At 42.2% G+C, this 21842-nt stretch overlaps 1 protein-coding gene across 17 annotated transcripts in view; it reads right to left on the bottom strand.

Moving 5' to 3' along the window:
- Positions 1-868: 868 nt before the first annotated feature.
- The window catches only part of TEAD1 (TEA domain transcription factor 1), a 160953-nt gene continuing 139979 nt past the window's right edge, over positions 869-21842 (bottom strand). For 12 of the 17 annotated variants that reach the window (XM_037401902.1, XM_037401896.1, XM_037401898.1 and 9 more), the window contains 4 exons: positions 19535-19708; positions 9356-9496; positions 7734-7886; positions 6034-6723 (listed from right to left, as the gene is read on the bottom strand). In XM_037401902.1, coding sequence (XP_037257799.1) covers positions 6610-6723; positions 7734-7886; positions 9356-9496; positions 19535-19708 — 582 coding nt within the window. In that variant the 3' untranslated portion in view covers positions 6034-6609. Of the gene's footprint in view, positions 6724-7733; positions 7887-9355; positions 9497-19534; positions 19709-21842 lie in introns of all 17 variants that reach the window. The other 5 variants (XM_037401903.1, XM_037401905.1, XM_037401906.1 and 2 more) reach the window with 1 other exon arrangement.

The raw sequence follows: 21842 nt of genomic DNA, 5'->3' as shown, positions 1-21842 counted from the left end.
CTGGCATTTTAAAAATGGCAGTGGAACATCTGCCACCCAAAAGGAGAATTGGGGGGTGTGAGAGGGCCATGTGGTTTATTCAAAAGCCACTGCTCCCCTTTTGAAGCAGAAGATGAGCCAGATGTACCTTTTTTTTTTTCCTCTGCCAAGTCCTGGTCATGTTTCCATTGATTTCAGTTGATCCAGGATATCGCTCTTATTCTCTTTTTCTTTACTTTCTTTTCCCCGTCCCTGGCTAGGTGGTTTCGCTTAATGAATGCGGCAGGCAAGCTGATCCTGTTTCGTCCTCTCATCATACTAGGTACAGCTGCTAGCTGAGGGGCAAGTGGTTTAAGAAAAACAAGAAATCTCTTGAAAAATGTTACATTTCTTAGGACCTCCGTTCCCGCAGAGCTCAGTTTCCTTCTGGAAGAAACACCTCAGCCTCAGACAACTAACGTGTTCCTCAGTCAGTTCTAGTTGCCAAGTCAGTGATGTATATGATGCCATTTATTAAGTACAGTTTTGATTAGGTCATTCATGCTTCTGGAATAAAGGGGGATGGGTGGCTTTTCCCATTAAAACAGTATGGTTTAAATGATGTTTCAAAAAAAATCCACCACTGTTTCTTTAGGAAGACGCACAAACTAGAGGTAGGCATCTTTCTTGGTGATAGTGCATATGGACTCGCTGTTGAACGTGGTTTCCAGGTGTGCCAGCCTTGAGTGCCAGCCCTAGAGGTTTTCTACGTCCCGCCAGATGTCCACTGCACCTTCAGGTAGGTGCAGGGTATTGCTGCAAGGCCGGCCTTGTGCTACTTTGGAAAATGCTTTTGAAAGTTGCACCCAACATTAAAAAGAGATTGATGGAAGAGATTAAGATAAATGCACAAAACACTTTCATTTTCTTTATTTTCAATCGATACTGTATGAATACAAAGTTTCTAGAAAGCTACAAAAATTCTACCACTTTATCAAGAAGGCATCAAAATGTGTCACTTTGCAAAGACATGAAAACACCTGCAGTAACCGACACAAAAATAGCATTTTTAGAGTGATGAAATAATTGCACTTAACTGTCATGGATATTAAAGTTATCACACATATGTACCGCGAAAGCTAGAATACGTTTTTTTTTTTTTACAAAGCACTTTATAAAAAAATTCTCTGCACACAAAACCTATAATTTTCATATTACTATCATACTAAAGATAAATTCACTTTAAAGCCAACACTTAAAACATTTTAAACAAAAAAAGGTACCAGTACCTACACACAGACAATAACAAATACAAGAATACTGTACTGCCAAGAGGTTTGACTGAAACTCCTTTTGAAAGCTTCTGCAAATATGTTAAGAAAACATTGGAGAACATTCACTTTTTTTCAAAGAGCCTTCCCTCACTGTCTAACCTAGAGGTACTTTATCATCAAAAGGCAAGTTCTACATCAAAAGTTACCAGCAGCAGTACAATATTAAAGTAACCACTGACCATATATGAATATGCTTAAGTCACAAACCCATTTTATACACATTACACAAATAAACATAAAGTGAGAATTCCATTAAGTCATTTACAAATGTGAACAAATGCACATGGCAAAAAAACCCCAAAACAAAACAAAAACCCAACCTGTTTTACATAAAATGTACTGAAGAATTAAAGGCTATTCAGGTTTTCAATGTTATAAAATTCTTTTGTCTTTTTTTTTTTTTTTTTTTTCAGGCACATATTGTATTTTTTGTCTGCAGTCATGAGCCTGAATCAGAGGCCCATAAAACAAAACAAAACGAAAACAAAAACACATATTCTGTAAGGAGGTAACAGGGATCCATCTCCTTTTAGTCAACTGAGTGCATTTAAGATTTAATTTACACACTAAAACTAATTACATGATCTCAGCAAGAATGACCTGAAAAGTTAAAAGGTGAAGATGTCCAAAGTATTTCTTGTACTTTGACTTATCCAGCCTCAGTGTTTTTTAGGGGGCTAAAGATCTCGTTATGAAAGATAAGAGGGGGAAAAAAGAGATCATCCTGAGAAAAGTACAAACCCAGACCCTGTTATACACATCCGCTGTGTGAGCGGGCACGTGTATCCGTACGGGTCGAGTAAAGGGTAGTCGAAAGGTTTCTCAGTATGACTGATTGAGTAATCCAGGAAGAGTGTAAGGGCAACTGCTTGGGAAAGCAAGTGTGCCCTAGGACTTGCAGTGGAAAAATAAATAGCTATGGATTAGTACATCAGATGTTGTTATCTGCCTTGAACTGGCCAGTTACTTACATTCAACATTAATGTACACCCTTCATTATTTCAAATAGCCTATACCGTGGAGGTTTTAACGGAAGAAGCTACTGCCAAACTTAACAAGCTGTAGCTGCGGCAGAAAGGGAAAGTGAGAAACAGGCGTGTTATCTGCAATTCCTTCAAAATAGTGGTGCAGTACCTAAATAAAATCATTTTGGAATTCAAGTAAGTACAACTACATTTGTTAGCAGTAATTTTTAACAGCCCCGGATGGTACCATTATGCTTATTTTAATGAGACAGAAGTGTAGTTGATCACAAATGTTGACTAGTACAGCTGAAACGTTTGGTAATAACTGAAAATATATGCTCTACCTGTGGGGCGAAAGTGTCTTTGCCCTACCTCAGTCTCATTGAGTTCAACAGGATTACTTGTCTTAGAGAGGTAAGTGAGATTTAGACCTCGAAGGAATAACAAAAATAATATTTTAGAGACGGGGAACTTGAATTATCACAATATTTACCACACAGTGTCACAATATTTCTATATATAAAAAGTTCATCTTAGTTTTCATCAAATACTTTAAAAATCAAGTTAAAATTGTATTCACAACTATATAATCCCTCTGACAGCTTTTGGTTTTGCTGATATTTGTTCTAACATTGTTTTCTTAAAATCTTGCTCCTCTTCCCATCAATTTTAGTTATCGTGTACAGTATGGCCCCCGTTCACAGAAGGTATCAAATACAGATGCATTATCAAGAGGAGCTTTTTTTATTTTTTCCAAGAAATCATCTGGGAGAAAACCAAAACAAAACAACCCTGTGTTTTGAATCGTGCTGGCCAGAGTTTCTCTAACAGCACCTTCATCCACAACCCTCACACTCAACATTTCAATGCTTAATAACACACAATTGCATTTACCCTAGCTATTCTCTGTTCCCCATGTTTTAGGCATCTGACTTTCAGCACGCACAGCTTTGTAAACAAAATCTTCTGTCTAAATAAAAAATCTTCGCAGATACCAAAATATTATTGAGGAGAACAATAAAGTCACATTTGTCCACTGTCTGAAATTCTGCAGTATATGGTTCTCTCATTATGCAGATGCACAACTGGATGAAGAGAATATAAATGTGAATAATTTTCATTTTTGTATCACAGACTAATCAGTTGCTGGTTTGCAATGCTGTCAGAAATGGCAAAACAGTAGATTATTCTTCAGCAGGTTGATCATTAGCAAAATTACTTTGCTATAAATGGTGCTCTTTTGTGAATGGAGGCCTGTAGATTCAACTTATTCCAATAAACCAAAGGCATTACGGTGATAACTAAATATTTTTGGTCTCTCTACAAATTGTCATTATTATGGCAGCACTTTTCTAAGCTGGAATTTCAAACCAAAGGCACTTTCATGCTAGAGTGCAGAAGAGTCACAATTAATTATTTGGTCATGAAATTTAAAAAGGCAGCATTTAGTAATACAATTCACTTTTCACGGAGAGCTAAGAATCTGTAACCTTTCCTTTTGGTATAGGCATTTAACTGCGCACTCGTGGGACTGACTTGTACGGAAGGTTGGTTTAGATCAAGCAGTCAAAAACGGGTTCTGTGGGAGAAAATACAGGTATTTTTAAAAATGGAACCAATTAATAAAACAATATATAAAATTTATGTTAAGAGGCTAAAGGTACTTCTAATGTAATGCTAAGGCACTGCATATTGTAATGCTTTGGCAGCTCTCAATTAAAAGGTTCCTACAAAAAAGTAACAGTAACAAGATAAGTACTTCCAGCTTACAAAAGAGCTCACAGTTTACAGGCAGCCTGTTGGACTACACACCCCACACCGAACAGTTGAAGGATTAAGGCTTTTAAGAATTAACATATACAGGGTATGGATTCATTTACAGAAGTGTAAAGAAAAGACGATGGAAGTAGTTTCCCTAATATTACATATGTGAACACCAATAAACATTGTGACTTTTTATACCCTATAGTTATGGCATATGTAGTGTGCCAGATTCTATTAAAAAAAACTGTACCTGGTCTTGCAAATTGACTTACATACTTTATATGCCTCAAAGAGTTTGCTTGTTATTTAAAAAAAAAAAAAAAATAATCACCAAAACCACAATTCAAACCCTAAATAAAAGACAACTTTAGAACAAAAAAAGTAGTTTTTGACTTGTAACACCAAGTGCTTAGAACAAAGGGCTACCATTAGGCTGTTACAATGCAGTGCTTTTCCTGATGTGATTGTTAGTGTTAAAAATGAGTGTTAAAAGAGACCTTACCATGGACATATTTCTCAGTTCAGTTCAACGGAATATAAACCAAAAGATCATCAGCCCTAACATCCACGAGCCGGTAACAGCTAGACATCACAGCAATTATCCGCCTACTAGGGTTAGATCAGAGGCAAACTAAGGAGTTTAAGCAGCCACCCTTCACCTGGGTGATGTTGGTATTGTCCCCTAACCCGGGTCCTCACCAGTGCTAAGTGTGACCGCGGTCTGACGCAGGTGTACAGCGACCCGCTACCTCACCTAGGCGAATTCTGTTCTAGATAACTCCGCAATGGGCAATTCTAACAAAGTGTTACGCAGATACAGAATATAAAAAAATAAGACTGGCTTTTTTGAAGACTAGAGCGCTGTGCCTGGGAGTAAATTCTAGACTTAAATTGTGCATGGGCGCTTCCGGGTCAAGGGCCGGGAGGAGGGACCTGCTAACTGTTAACTTTGACTCAGGACTGCCAAAGACCTTCCCAAGAACGCTCTCTGCTCATACCTCGTGGCTGATCCTTAAGGTGGCTTGTGCTTGGCCGGGCAGCCCTCAGCCTTTCAGACAAGCGTTTTGCATGAGAACCCGCTGCTGGCCCAGCAATTGCTGAAACAACTGCTGCTCGGGCAACTGAGGGGCAGTGCTGGGGTGCAGCAGAAGGAAAGAAACTGAGCGACACTCTCTGGTGTAGCCAGGAGGAATGAGACTATTTCTCTCACATGTGCGTACCTCAGTCGCTCACACCCACATCCATGGTTCGAATCCTTACGGCATTAAAATGTCTCCAGCTGTACTTCACTTCCTGGAGTCGTCCCTGAATATATTAGAAGGATGAATATACTACCACATCCAGATGCAAAACGACATCAGACCCCACGTGGTACGTACGTGTCTGTTTCGTGTAAGGTCTTTGCCAGTCAGAACTGGAGAGACAACTGGGAGAGGTGTAAGAGCACCATGATAAAGAGGAAAAGGAGAAAAAAAATATCTCCACTTTCCAATCTTCTTTGCCTGATGGTGGTTCTGATTTTCTAGCGTCTCATAGATATTAAAGCTGCTGATCCTTTCAGGTGTGTACGTGTTCTTCTTTCAACCACATTAGTGTTTTGCTTTCAGTTTACGAATTACTCGATGCTGTCGCAATGTCAGTTGTTTCCATTCATCTGTTAATTTCAGAGTTGCAAGTTTTTCGCTCAACTTACTAGAAAACATAGTTGTCCATATAAAATATAACTGCACACACAAGACTACATATAATGCAAGTCTAAATCTTCAGTATTTACCTACTTATTGCAAAATGAGCCATCTTTTTCATTAAATAATCAAATTTTCATATTAGTACAATACAACTTTATACTCTTTTAAAATACACTAGATATGTTAGGGATAAGGGATGATGTTTTCTTTCTCTGCAATACCTGTTTGAAAGTTTAATGGATTAGAAGATTAGTTTTAGCGTTGAGAAAAAAATACAAAATTTGCCTAATTTTAGGACCTGTCTGTTTCTATCAGGCATTTCTTAAGGCTATATTTTTCATTTGGTTTCAAACAGAAAAACGTTTCATTTTAAAAAATAATTTAGTGAATTACATTCGTCCATATCTTCCACCCTAATTAGTTACAAAGATAATTCTATAAAGATTATTAACTTTGTGTACTCATTTACAGTTATAGCTAAAGATTCATTTCAATTTCACTTGCATTGTAAAACAAGTATTTCATGTTGGAAAAAAACCCAAAATAAATTCTTATAAATGCTGTCAGTTTTTCCCCATGGCAAATGCTCTGTCATACATTTTTCTATCAGAATTAAAAATAGGCCTCCACAGACAGAGGCGTTAGGTTCTTAAATACAGTCTTCCCAAAGAACTGTGGTTTACAAATTTGAAGAACACTTAGTTTTAGAAATAATTTTTACAACTGTACCAGAATTTCACAGCTACAATTATATATGAACACATTAAAAATGACTTCACTAAAACAGGATTTAGAAAAATGTGGGTGAAAGTTGGGCCAGAGGCACTGCCACTTAGTGTTGAGGTTTACAGTCTGTGTTTTGATAAAGAAGTGAAATGAAGTGTATATATAAATAACTGCTCAGTCCTTTACAAGCCTGTAGATATGATGCTGTGCTCCATGTTCGCTGTTCGACACTTCAAATACACAAGCCATGCAGAGCAGGGTTTCTTGCGTATCCCTGTTTGTTACAACCTGTTTCAGGGGAAGGAAGAGTTAAACAATATATTACAAACGTGGAAACACCAGGGCCAAAGCAAGAAATAACTGGCTTAATTTGGACAACCTTTAGAAGTGGCCATTTGGGATGCGTGTCTGCGTGCCCTCTCGTTGGCAATGTAAATGCTCTCCGCGACCACCACGCTCACACGCTGCGCTCTGGGGCTGAGCTGCGGGCGCAGGCTCCCCGCGGAGGGCACCAGGATGCAGCCCGCCGCCCACCGCGGCTGCTCGGCCAGGAGCCTCCATCGCGTGGTCCGGGCTCAGCCTTCCCCAGCCTGAGCCCGCTGCCGCAGAGAGAAACCGGCGCGCCCCTGTCACCTTGTGCTGGCTGGCCGAGCGGCAGCTGAGCAGGGAGCGCGTGGCTCTGTGCTGGTGGCCCTGCCTCTTCCCCACGCCACCACCCCTTGGGCCTGCCCGAATCCTACGGCGGCAGCAGCGCACGGCTCCACAGGCTTGGCTGAGGTGTCACCGCAAAGCCCCAGTGAAAACAAGTTGGGCAACTGGATGAAACTGGCTTAAAGGCCACCATGTGCACCATTCTTCATGCTTTATATCACCTGTGGGGCGTCACCATTACAGCATGCTTTCCTGGCCCAAGAACTAATTAACACCACTGACATCTGCAGTATTGTAACTGACATCTCAGTAAGAACACATTAGATGAATGGGATGGTTCAAAGTTACTGCCTCAGGCTCTCGACAAACACCAAATAGAGACTTGTATGAAAAAAAGAGAGAAGTAAGCTGAATTGCTGGAGAGTAACAAAGACGTTTGTTCATGTTCTCAGCCAGCTTAGCCTTTTCATCCTTAGCGCCTGTAGTGCACAATTCCAAGAGTATTACTCTGAAGTCAGTGAGGTGATTTATTTAGTAAGCAACGTGACTAAAGGACTCTGAAACTGCTTCTAAATATTGCAAGTTAAGCAAGCCATACAAAGCCTGAGAGTATTTTAGAAATGCAAAAATAAAAAGTGAGTCCATACCAATAAAATTGTAAAATTTTCCAACACGCTGTTCATCATGTATTTCTCTGGTAAATGCTTCAGCTTGTGTATGAAGTTGATCATATATTCACACATTGGAGAGCGATTTATTCTGTACACGAATCGGCCGTTCTCAAACCTTGCATATTCAGTCTAATAAAAAAAAAAAAAAAAGAGCATTTACAATTCAAAAATAGCAAAAAAGTGAATAATAAATCTGGGGTTTTTTTTCTTTCTTTGTGTAGACAGAAAAAAGAGAAAGTGGCTCTCAGACACACAGGCAGGCCTACTTGCTAACTCCCTGCCTGAGCTATGCAGTGCCTTGCTAAATATTCAAGGATCCTTAATTATTAAGTTATAGTATCATTACTTGTTCACTAACTTATGAATTAAAAAAACTGAACAAATGAGGATTACATAAAGGTAAGTCCAAGTCAAGTAAAAGTGACTTAAGCTGAAAGCTTTGTGGTAAGATGATTGTACATCATTTCAGGGCAACTGTCTGCAAAGGAAACAGCAAAAATAAGCTTGTATGTTTATGCATAAATACACACGTAAACATAGCTACATTATTGCATGATTTAACAGGCAATTTATGAATTACAGAAAGATGCAAGACTGCAGCTGGAAGAAACCCGGCCTGATTTAGATTGCAGGGTCTCAGAGGGGCTGAAGGAGGGTAAGGCTGTGACTTTGGACTCCTGCTGCCCAGCTACCAATTGCTCAGATGAGCTTCTCAGCAGCTTGTGGGGTTTTTTTTTTTAGCTTTCTCTCAGCTTGAAAAAATGGAAATTATGGAAAAAAATTTTATGGTCACTATGCACAGAAAACATATTTAGTATAAGAAGAACACAAACAGTGAGCAGGACATCCATAAAGGGCTCAGCCTGCAGCTCTAGGCTAAAATTCCCATACAGAAACTGTACTGCAGGTAAAAGATGTGGGCGTAGGGCTTAGGACACCGAAGACAAGTTAAATAGCTGCCATACCATTGTACAAAAGGCCAACCAGCTACCTGAGCATGCCATACAACCCTGTGCTTTGAAAAGAAAAGGTGAAAAATAAGTCACAGCCCTTGTGTGTTAAAACAATACACAACTTTGTATCCAAAAGCTGCTGGTGACTGGAGAAAGCATGCTGGCCTTTGCGTAAAGATAAAATAAGCATGGGGATAGATGAAGCGTAGCACACCATCCATTGCTATAAAATGTTTAAAAATCTGGATGACAGAGAGTAGCTTGGCACTGTAGTGTGGTTCCAAACAGGCTACATGGCTGGCCAGGTGGTTGGAAATGGGAGCCAAAGCATTTTTTGCTTCAGCTCTTTTCTGCCAGGTGATGGAGGAGGCGGCACCAGCGTCAGCTGTAGGCTCCCCACCAAAGGGTGCCACAGGTGGGGTAGCGGGGGGTCTGCAAAGAGCAGGGAACTGTAGTGTCACCATGCACACCGTGATTTAAAATGGACCCAAACACTGCTGGGAGGGAAAATACTCTTTCAGGAAGGCTTAGAGGAAGGACGGAAAAGCCAGACAAGAGCAAAGTAAAGACGAGAGGGAGAGAAAAGCCTAAGTAACATGAAAGAGAACCAGAGCATCATCCCACACATCCTATCACAACACCCACCTCTACTTTTTCTACTACTTGCTTTCCAAATGAGCAGACTTTGGTGGAACAGGTGATTGTCATGTTTTCTGAGCTCTCGTACTGACTAGTGACTCCATAAAATGCTCCTGTATCATCTTGAATGTTGCAGTTTAAGTCAGCCTGTTGGGAAAAAGTAATAGATGCTGAAGATTTTATTTTTCATTTGACAATGTCAGTAGCACAAGCTATAATTAGCTCACCGTTCTTTTCAGCGACAGTGGAAAAAGCCTGTCAGGAAAGTACCTGCCTAATTGTTGCAGTAAAAACCTTAGGGAAGTGGCAATTCCTTCAAACTTTACAAAACAGAAGACAACCCAGTATTTCCCTGGGCTACAGGTGACGTTCTTGTCTGGCAGATAGCTGACGATGTCCCTGGAGCAAGGGGAGTGAGCACCTGCGAGAAGCCTTGCTCCAGAGCCGGCTCCTCTGGAGGGAACCTGCCCTGTGGCCTCAAATCCTGCTCCCGAGGGACCATAGTTCACTTTCTCCTTTTCATTTCTTACAGCAATGAAATCCTCACGGGACAGGGTGACAGCTGAGCAACACGGGAATCGATCACCAACAAGATTCTGACAAGCCGTATGGTCCTGGTTCAGCAAAATACTTGACTTCAGGAGCTGTATGATGCAACTCAGCGGCCTCCCCTGGGCTGCGCGCGGAGCCCTGCCTGCCGCACCAATAAAATCCTACTGGCGGTATGTGATTTCTTTCAGTGTTTCTCTGCAGCCTGAACCACGATCCAGCTGCCTTTGATATCTAGCAACAGAGACTGAGACTTGCAGGATCAAGTGAGGAACGGTGCTACCTTTAATTATTTATATCCCAAGCCAAGTCCTGCGCACAGCAGGATTAATTTGTCTACAAAGCAACAGCACAGGTCACATGCTGAATGCGGCCTCCCCAGGGCTGCCGCGGCACCGAAGCTGTTCTGCCACTGTGCTCTTTGTCATCATGAATCCATTTTCAAAAGCCCTCAACTTAAAAGAGCACCAATATGGATATGGGCAGAGTCTAGGGATAGCCACAGCTGGATTTGTTGATTCAGGCATTAGCTCTGCTGACATCTTCGGTGCCCAAGAAGAAAGTGGGCAGGGTTTTCTTTTTATGTGGAAATAGCTGATCAGCTACTGCAGTGTAACGTCTAAGAATTGCCTGAATTTTTAACTTGCTCCGAGACAAGCATTTTAGCTGGGAAATGCACTTTTGCAGCTGTTGCACTTGCAAGTCTAGCTCTGCTTGCTTTTAGTGCTGATACAGAAATGTAACACAAAAATTTTGACAGATACCTTTGTGCCTACCTTGAGACTTTTAAAAAAAGCCAGTTTACAGGTACGTTTATTTACTAGTTAGCGTGGAACGTTTATAATCCTGCCTTCGCTATAGTTCAGGCCATTTGTAACTGCTATTTAATTTTTAACTAGGCAACAACTCATTAATTCTACTTGGTGTCTACAGTCCTTATTTGCGGTACAACATTCTGAGGCAATATGCTGATAATAGCACATACTGAGCTAGTCTGTGGTATGGAGAAGACACAGGTCTAAGATTACTTCGGGTTGGCTTTGGTAAATTAATCAGCGGAGAAGTCTCCTGAGGTTTACACACAGTAACACAAACAGCCCTATAGTCACGTATTTTGCATAACAGAAAGAAATCCTATCGCTATTACACCTTGTTTCTTGCACGTGTTTTGCATGAAGTCAGCAGTTAATGTTTAATGTACATCTAAAGCAGTGTGTTCACAGTGAGCTAAAAGAAATTGTTCCAAGCTAATAGTAAATAAGCAATTTGCCACCGCAGCTGGCTTGCAATCAAAACATGACAAATGGCGAAACATGGCAAACTGTAGCAGCCATCAGCCGTGCTACAGCTGCTTCACCGGAATTTCTCAAGAATACGGACTTCTGATAAAACAATTCCATTGCTGTAAATAACAGTAACAATAATAGTAGTAGTAACCTCTTAAAAAGTGCTTGTTCCTGCTGCTACTACAACTACAGTTTGACTGTCAAAACATTTTCTTTTTTTCCTTTCAGTTACGAGCAAAGTATTTTAGAAATCATAACTAAAACTCTCCTCACACTTTCATGTTTTCAAGAGTCAATCGCATAGACCTTACATTTCAAGCTGCAACTCTAAACAACTGTTTATAGAGTTAAAACCCCCAACTTTTTATTTGCTGCCTTCTGATTTTGAAGCCTGCTGAAAAAAACCTATCAAATTGTTGTATTTACATGCTGACATTTAACCTGGAAAAGTAACACATGTGGCCATCTGGCGCCCTGTTGATCACTCCCACAGCTCTTCCAGCTCTTGCTGAAAACACCAGGAGTCCTGTGTACACACAAAATACGGGCTGGGGCCCTGACGTCTGAATGAGGAACAACTGAAATTATCACTCAAATGTCAGATTATTATATTGCTAATATACTTGCTAATTATTTTGTTAAAGCTTACATAGTAAGAGGTTTGCCTAATCACATACACCCGAAAGCAAAATTATATTTCTTGAACTGACCAAAGCAGGCCACAATTAAAATTCAGGTGGTCCCCCCCCAAAAAAGAAAGGTTTTGAGACTACCAAGAAAACCCCAAAAGGCTGTGCTAGCGATGGGCACTGCTGCGGCTGTGAGAGCTGTTAGCTGTAGCTCTGAGCAGGACTCAGGTGATGTGTTACCCCAGCACTCAGTTTTAGCAGGCTCCTTACTACAGTATTGATTCCAGTTTTTGTGTCTACAGTTTAGAAAGGATGTTGGAAAATTGGAAAGCGTTCAGAAAAGAGTTACAAGAATGATTTCAGGTCTGGAAAACATCCTTTGTAGTGAATGACTAATGAAACTCCATCTACTTACTTTTTCCAAGGGAAGTTTTTCCACGACTTTGTCATAGCCTACAAGTTGCTACATGGGGAAGAGTCTTCTGATAGATTAAATCTTGCAGAAACGGACATTAAAAGACAGAAAGCTAAAGCTACACAAAAGCTAAATGGCAAGATTAAATGCTACAAGGCAGAGGCCGGTAATCCTGATGGCAATGAAACGCCGGCATAACTTTCAGATGTGGTAGAATCACCATTACTCGGGGTCTTTTTTAACCACGCTAGCTAGCTAACCAACAGGGATGCTTCCAGTCAAGTAGGCTTATTGTCCGGAGGCAGACATCACTTAGTAAGGTTCACTGCCTACATTACAGAAGAGGCAGGACTAGATAAATATAGTAATAACAAAATTGAAATATAGGAATGTATCTTATTAACCTTCATTAACCTCTTCCTTATAATTTCCCTTTTCAATGATCCCTGTGAAAAGCATGACAATAGTCAGGCTTCTGGAGCGCTGTGCTCACAGCCTCTCGCACTGCAGCCAGCTTTGTCTCATTATTTCCTCGGTTCTCTGTCTCTGGCTCTTCTCTTGCGCTTCAGACGGAGCCTGCAAGCCCTCCTGGGCTGTAAACCAGCTTTCCCTCCTGTACAGCTTCCCATGTGACTACGCTCTGACCCGTGGCTCCAGGAATTAGGGATGGTGAGCGCAATTGTAGCATGTGCAGACAAATAACCTTCTGAATGATGATTTCAAACATATTGGCATGATTTCAAATACTATGGCATTTCAAATATTATGGTATGCTCACATGTGATGAACAGGCGTCCATTTACTCACTGAATTTGAAAATACAAGATCAATGCAATTTAGGAAAAAGAACCTCAACAACTTAAAACCACAAGTGGAATATATATATATATATTACTTTCAAGAGTAAAACTCTAATTTGGCTTTATTTCTAAAAGCTGAGATTTATATTAGCTGAATGCATTTGAGGGCGGGAGAGGCACTCAGCTTTCTGGCACCCTGTCTACAGTGGTTGTGTAACAGCCTGATTAATTCATTAATAAAGCATAGCTTGTTAATGGGTAGCACTGAAAAATTACATATTAAAAGCACCAAGCGTTCAACATGCTGCATGGAGAAGCCTCTGCCGGTGTGCCAGAGCAAGCACCAAAACAGAGCTGGCTGCAACCAAAATGAAGAGTAAAAAACCAAATAAAAATATCTCCACATTCACTTCAGCAGAGCTCTCAGGCTCTGTGTTAAAGGCAGGGGGCAGAGGGTAAAGCGCTTGTGTAATAATAACAGCTTTGGCTAACAAAAAAGCAACTCCAGCAAAAATTGCTGAGAAGAGTCTAAATTCTTCCTGCTGAGTAGAAGGAAAACAGCACCTACTGGAAACAGTGGGATTTGGGGAGGGCCGGAACAATTTACACTGGCATTCAGTAGTTAACATTAAGCACATAAGGTCACTTATTAACGACATATAGGTTTTAACAACTGCTGACTGCAGGGAGGTGTGTTACTCATATGACCGCATCGTGCCTCCCCTCCTCCTCTCCAAAGAGCGATCAAAGAGCAGAGATTCCAAATTGTGAAGCAATTTTTTCCAACAGGAGCATCTGGGTTGCTGGCACGTTTCGCCGCGCGTTACAGTGCAGCTCAGGAATTGCGCCCAGGTCTGCCACATGGTTGGGCTTGTGATGGACAGGCCAAGCTGCTCCGGCTGCCCAGCTGCTCGGCCCCTTCCACTCATTAGCCTGCCTCCAGCGCTAATGCCCTCGCATCAGTTTGCGAAGGGGTCCTCCACGGGCACCACGTGAGCTCCCAGTGCCAAGAGGGTTGTGATGGGGAAAAGAAAATGGATGTCTGCTTTCTTCCATATCTAATTTGTTTTGCATGCATTTGCATGCTGGCCATAGACCCATTCACACTACAGATCCCGTTTGTGAGCTGCAGATGATTTGCCAGTCAGAGCTGGCAAGTGTGCGTGTGTGTGTGTGGAGGGAAATCCAAGATTCCAGATTATGCAATATAAATGACACGTAAAAATAGAAAGGAAAAAAAAAAAAAAAAAAGGCAGTAGCCACAATTGTGCGTGTGTGAGTGAAGGGCACAAAGAATCTCTGGACCTTTTAAGATGGTTGGAGGCACTTGGGGATAAATTCAGGAGGGGGTGGGAGGAGACCACAGGCGCAAGCCATTTCTGAACACTGATTACATGGGTAAATTGTTTGTTCCAGTGTATCACAAAGAGAAGGAGCATTATTTTTCATGCCACAGCTGTTTTGAATAAGAATAGGAATAAACTTAACTATCCTCCTCATGTTACTTACCACTAATTATGGCATATATTTACATCTATAAAACAGTGAAATTTTGGGGGACATAATTTAATGCCCCTTTATTGTGTAGATTCCTTTATTTCCATCCCACATTTGAATTTCAAAAATGTTTAGGACTTCAAAGCATCTTTAAAAGCTTGCCCTAATTATAATATGCATTACTTTCTAAAACTCCTAGTTTGCATTGCAGATTCCTGCAAATAGAGGCATTCATTTTAAACATCAATTAATATCGTCCATGCATCTTCAGATGAGTTTGGGTCTTTATTTCAGAGTTACACTGGGCTGTGACTAAGCTTTCCTCAGTTTGAAGGGTAGTTCAAGCTACTGCAGACATTAAAAATTAAGCCAATGGATCAGACCAGTAGAAAGCCCAACAGCCCAATGTTGAGTTATATCAGCTGGTTTTTTTTCCTGTGTCACTAATTAGAAAACAGCCCTCCTCCTTTCAGATGTATTTGCTCCCTGTATCTGTTCCTGTATCTGCATTGGCAGTGTCAGAGACACAAGACCCGTGGCCACGTTACCCAAGGTGTGCTCACCCCAGCACAAAGGATCCCGACGCAGGCACGCACCCACTGCACAAGACTGTAGGTTACTGAGGTCCTTTCTCAAGTCACAAAACCAGCTGAAGTACAAACTAACCGACAGGTATGCTGACGTCGCTCAGAATAAGATTAGATGGCGTGGGTCATACCTCATTGTTTTACATAGGTGGGGGTTATCCTGCTAGTGACTGAGGTAACGCAGGCAGGATTGTGCACTCAACCTGCATCCAGGGAAAGGGTTCATCTGCTGATATTCTGCAGCCTTGTCTGAACTCCGCATCACTGTTCTAGGAAATGATTTTTACAATTATTTAAGAAAATTTATTTTTGTTTTCATTTTATGTCCCTGTAATCTCTGGTTTCCTATCACTGTCACACATCACTAGTACGTTGTTCCTCACTTGCTCGTTGCACTGAGCACACAACGTAGCAAGTAAAGTTCCTTCCATGTATTACTGTACAAGCCTGTCCCTGGGGTGACTCCCCTGAACTCTCTGGTTCCCAGTGACTACCTGGGATAAACAGAAGAAAAGTGACCGTGTTCAAGGTGCAAGACAAGGATCAGGAAACTGCTTTGCAGGGCGGGAAGGCTGGGTGGTTGAGGTGGTGGAAAAGGAGAGGCCTTTTCCTTTTACACCTCCTGCGCTGTTAGGTAGGAAGAGGCCCAAACGTGTGACATCCAGATGTGTCACCAGGACTGAGGCCAGAACTCATCTGTTCCCAGCATCAGGTTGTCTCTCGCAGGAGATACAATCTATATGAACCAATAAACCTCTGCAGAGCAAAACAACGCGTTGCTTTGTACTCTGTACCTGTCATGCTTTGCAAAGTCTACGCCACAACTGCCAAATGTCTTCTTGCAAGATCCCAGACCTTTCCCTCCCACTTCTTTGTATTCCAGCCTTATTACCTTGAGCACAGGGAAAACCATGCTGCTGAGAAGCCTGAAGCAGAACTAAATGGGAAAGAGAAGAGGAGTACTTTTTCCGGTTACCAGAGCTAAGCCACTTTCTGCCTTAGTCATCCTCAACGCGAGTGCTCCTCTCTGATCTTCCTGCTTCCCGTCTTTCCTTTCCACACTAGATTTAATGTCTGAACAAAATACTCTTTGTGCTTCCTCCAGCAACCTGCTGACTTCTCTTTAAATCCGTTTACAGGCTCACCATCCCTTCTGGCATCAAATCCTTACCTTCGCTTTCAAGCTTCGACATGCCATGACACCCGCCTGCTTTCCTTCTCTGGTTCCCCTTGACTTCTTTCATTCATAGTCTCTCATTTTCTTTTGTTGACTCTCCTGACAGTGCTTTCTCACCTGTACCTACTTTCACTACACAAATTCATGTTCCTCTTTTACTCATGTTACAATCAAATTCCACCAAATGCAGATTGTGCCTGGACACCGATGCTAGGATCCACCAGCTTACAGCGCCGAGCAAACTATCGATGGTTTAATGATAATGAAGGGAGAAGAGAACAGGAAGGATGGGAAAGGGGAAATGGTTAAATAAAGAGCGAGAGAGAGCACTGTGAGTCAGCAGTAACCACACAACATGAACAGAACCTGGGAGAAGTTAAACTTTCAGAGTAGGAAGAGCTAGCGCATGATAAGGAGAGAGTGGATGCTGATTCAGAAGTGAATCTTAATTCACAAGAAAAGGATGAGAACATAAAAATCTATTTTCATATTAATAAACCTGAAGTTACTAATAGGGTCAAAAAACGTTGTCAGCAACCTTTGCCAGCGTTACACTGGTAATATATGACTGTTCAGAACAGTTTCTCAGCACTCCCCATAAAAATGGGAACAGCGTCCTTTTTTCTGAAGAAATGCCCTACTGGGGTGAAAGAAATGAAGGACAGTGAGCTGACTGTTTAGGATCTAATTCTCATGACTAATTACACAGAGATCTTCTGGTTTTCCTCGACATATTTCTAGATGGGGAGCACCGGTGTGAAGTTTATTCCTAGAAAGTTTATTCCATCGTGACTCTCGCTGCACCCAAACACTGCCCCTGACACCTTCCCTCTGCCTCAATCAGAGAGAAAATCCACTGGCCTGTTTTAAGGTCACGGCTCAGAAAGGCATTCTCACCACATTTTAATGTATAACTCAGAAGGATGTTAGCACTGTACGGTTTTTAATCTCTTACGTTAATACAACACAAAATTGTATTAAAAGACCATTATGTTGGAAGGCACAGTGAGGTTAGGAGATGTTGGATTGAAGTTGCCTGCACATCCTGACTGCTGAACTGCATCATGATACAGCCTCTAGCTACACGAGTGCATGCTCGCCCTCTCAGCATCTATACAATATTTCCTTGTCTTCATTATTCAGTGTGGCCCAGTCCCTATTTCCTGCACATTACTCAAAACCTGTGCTGAACACAGAATTATTAATTTTATAAAGGTTTTCTTCACGGCATTATCTTGAGTCTTTATAAGCAGCTGTGAGTTTGACTTCTCAGTGACCATCTGACCTGAAGGGACGTTATCACCCCCAAATTACAGATGGGGAACTGAGGCAAGAGCGTTAAAGGTGTGCACTGCCTGTAGGAGATCAAGCAGAGAAGGCTGGCACCTGAATTTTCGATGCCATGAGTACAACACAGACCTCAATGATTCAAAGAAGATCTCTAATGGCTTTAGATATATCTCTGAGCATTCAGCATGCCTGAAAATCAGTTTCCACATTGAGAAAAAGCAGAACATACAATACATCAATGACTCTTATCACAAAACCTCTGCTGCTGCCACGCCTAATATAAAGTCTGAGGCTTGTCATGCTCTCTGGGAACTGAGAACAGGCAAGTGAGGTGACCGGCATTTTTGCCAGTGGGTTTCGCAAGTGTTTGTTATGCAAAGTGGCCTGGTGAGCTGATGGTCCTTAGTTTAAGCCCAGGTTTTGCAAGGAAATGTATTTAGTGGTAACAGACCCTTAACCTCCAAGCTCTATTCCTCTGCAGCCAGATTTCTTCTGCCCTTCTCCTTGGCCTGTTCCCAACCTTTCACATACCTGTTTCTGCCATATGCCTTCATCCCTATGTTTCCCTGCAGGCTCCTTATCTCAAATGCTCGCTCTTCCCACTGCCTCCCTCTTTTTGACCCGACATTCTCACCTGCCTTTTCCAAGCTCCTTGTCCCTGCTGTGTTTCAGCTTTCAGTTCTCTGCTGCCTCCTGTTCCCGGCCTCGTCGCTCAGCCAGCCCTCAAATGCTTGGTCTACAGCTCCCATGCCCAGTTTTTAAGCCCCGTGAGTTCCTCAATGGATTTCTTTTGAAGTTCAGAACAGGTTCTGCTCAGTGGTTTATCCCTTCTACACCCAGATTTGAGAAAAGACAGTCTCCCTCATTCCTAGTTTCTGGTTCCAAATCTGGTGCCACAGAAACCCTTGGCAAGGTACGAAGTCTGGGGCATGTACAAGGTGGAGTGTGTTTCAGGTCACACAGAAAGCACTAAACACCAGGAAATCTCATCATAAGCAGTGATTCCGGATCAACCTTTTCTGGTTTCAGCCTAAACCTGTCCACCCTGTAATTAAAACCTAAATATGCCCCTTTCACTGAGGTTTTAAAAGACAAATTCAAATGTTTAGGTGGTAACTGTTGCTATGGAAAGGAGTATACCACAAAAAAATACCCCAAAAAGTTGAAGAGTAGAAAAAGCTTTAGTATAAGCAATAAGCTCCAACCTGGAGATTTGACAATCCTTTTGGACAAACCTTTAGCATCACTAACATGAAATTTTGTGAATACAGTAAGAAAAATCTGATCTACCACTGAAATTTATCATAACTAGATCAATACACAACATCTCAGCCTTCCATTCAAATTCTTTTTTCACTCTTGCTCACCACTGGTATAAACAGATACAACTTCTGGAGCAGAGTCCCATGGCTGACTAACAGAAAGGCAAGGGGAAAGCACATGTGCTCTAGCAACCAAAAAACGTTTAGGAAAACCCCTGGCACCCTCCCAGGCTCACAGTCGTCCTGCTGCACACTCAGTTCAAACCCTGCTTGGCCCTATCTGCGTGTGGACCGATGGCAGGACTGCTACTCTGACTTTTGCATTCGGCAAGAGTTAACATAGGAAACGCTGAAGCGCGGTCCCCATCCCTGCAGCTTCCCCTGCAGCTTCTCGGACCACTAGATGGCAGTTCCCCACGTCCGAACCAGGGCTCCGTTACCTGTGCGCTCCTGCCCAGCAGCTGTGTCAAGCACAGTTGAGGCACGCATCTGCCTTTGCATCTCGTCTGCAACACAGACTTCTGGTGGGGCTGTCAACAAGAGTGGCTCTGGGCCAGCGTCCTACCTGAAGGATATACAGCTTTGCACTTTCACATGACAACAGAAGACATTTCCACAAGCGCCCCGAAGGGTGCTAAATACTAAACACAAGCCTTATTGCAAGAGAGGTTCTCCACATCATGTCTTACTCACCCAGAATTTTACGAGGAAGAAAGCATTTTGGGGCCCCTTCCCAAACAGTTCCTTTAGACCGCCCTTCTTTTCAGGAAATTTGTCATAAATCTGACGAATGTCCACCGATTCAAGCAACGGGTCACTGTAAGAATGGTTAGCGTGTCCAATGTGTACGAAGAGGTGTTTATTGTACTGCAAGAAAGAAACAGGAAAATCAGTGCTGTACAAAACAAACAGAGCTTTATCGCGGCATGGGTCTGCGTGTGCTCCTGCAGAGGGTAGCGCGCTTTGATGGATTAAATGACTTGCACATTACTCCTGGGACTATGATTTTCTGCAGCATGATTTCCATGAACAACTTCAGTGATTATGTCGTAGCCCCCTGTGAACAAGGGTCAACATCAAAAAAACCTGTGTCCCTACTGCAAACACAAAACGTGGTCATCTTCAAGGGAGTAATTTATACTGGAAGACCCAGCGGCAGCAGTGATAGAGCCCTTTGCAGAGCATAGTAAGATGAATACACTCACGAGGAAAGCCTCCTTCTGCCTCTTTAAACCATGCATTTTAATGTCCATGTCCTCCGAGCCTGCACTTCTACTAGTGCCACAGAGCCCACACATACACACCTCCTGCCTGTCTATTCAAAAAACCCCAAACCTCTGTCTACAGCACATGCTAATGCCACTCAACCAAAAGAGACGGAAGGGATGTTCTTCTAACTCCAGAAAGACAACAAGAAGGCCAGTTACTCTGTGCTGCTGTTACTATAGAAGTGGTCCTCCTTGTATGTCCTCCAGTATTTTGACCCATTTAATATTAAAGGACCAAACTTTTCCCACTTCCCTCGAGAACTAGCTCTATAGATGACCATCTCTGCCAAAACACATTCAGCTTCAATTTCCTGTTTCTTAACTTCCTCCCATTGCACCTCATTATAATCATGGGAACCCCCTTCCTGCCTGGGGGAAATCCTTGGCCCAGAGAAGTCCCCTACTGAGGCCAACACAGCCTTTTAGGGGCTGCCATTTCTCCCAGATGACAGCACCTTTCAGCACCTGAAATGAAAGCAGGAGGATGAACCCCAAAGACCTTCCGCCAGTCAGCCAGCAGCTCAGTGTCACGCAGGCAGAGTGAAGGAGCTTGAGAGCGGCAGGATTAAACATTAGGGGGTTTAACCATGCAGATCACAAAACATTTTTCTAACTCTACTGAAGGAAAGCTGATACGCAGTCAACAAACACTAGGAACCCCTGTCATATTGAACAGATGCTGTATATAAGGGGCAATTCCCAAAAGCTAAGCACAAATAAAATATTTAAAAGCCCAAAGCAGACCTCATTTAAGCTATTTTGTTTACAATATACCTGCCGAATGAACAAATTGAAATGACAAATCTAAATTAATTGGACAGCCACTCAGAGCCTTCCTTTGGTGTAAGCAGAGTCTTCCCTAGCAGATGTCCAAAACTCTGGGGAAAAGGAAATGGACTGGCTAGATTTCTGCACTTACGAAATTAAATTGAAATCTATTTAAAAATCATCTAGCACAGTGAAATCTGAATTTAGAATCAGAGAACACTCATCTGTGTATGGGGCCAAAAATGAGATACCGTCTGTGCTTTTCACAGGGTTGTATTACTTTTTTATTTTTGCGGAAGGAAAAAGGAAAGTGTAACACTTATTAAGGTGTTTGCACAAACAAGTCCAAGCCTGAGAGCACCGGTTTCACAGATTTTCCTTGCAGCTCTCTTTCAAAACAATGCTATCCCAGCTTTTCCCGTGCACGCGTGGAAATCTTGGCCAGACTTTAGTTAGTGCATGTGGAGTCCAAAAGGGGCAGAGCTGATCCAAAGAAATTGCTTCTACCTTGAAGATGAAAACAGGCATGGCAGAGAAATAAATGGGCGACGGAGAGCTGAATGCATGCATGCAGGAGTGAGTGTGCCCAGGAACGTGTGCCAGCTAGCCCTCGCCCAGCACTGGTTTAGCTTGCACACTGGTCATTCACGCATGATACAGGAAATCTGTACTGGTTGGCAACCAGGAGTGCCTACCATAACACCGTCCACGGTCAGATTTAGCAAGTTACTCAGCAGTGGCACAAGTGGACTAAGGAGACGTTTCAATGTGACAAACGAAACGAAACCAAAAAATGTCAAGAAACACGAGAAAGTACCATGGCTCTGACTTCTGTTTTTTTGACATCATCACATATTTGTCTTGTAGCACTAAGCAAATAACTAAAAGTCATGCTGAACATTTCTGATGTATCTTGCTGCCTACTGAAAAACTTCGATCTCAGTACAACGTATCAGTGCCCCATA

Source organism: Falco rusticolus, chromosome 10, assembly GCF_015220075.1.
Source record: "Falco rusticolus isolate bFalRus1 chromosome 10, bFalRus1.pri, whole genome shotgun sequence".
In the NCBI taxonomy this organism is placed as follows: domain Eukaryota; kingdom Metazoa; phylum Chordata; class Aves; order Falconiformes; family Falconidae; genus Falco; species Falco rusticolus.
The sequence above is the reverse complement of the archived record's forward strand: the minus strand, read 5'-3'. Positions and strand labels throughout refer to the sequence as shown.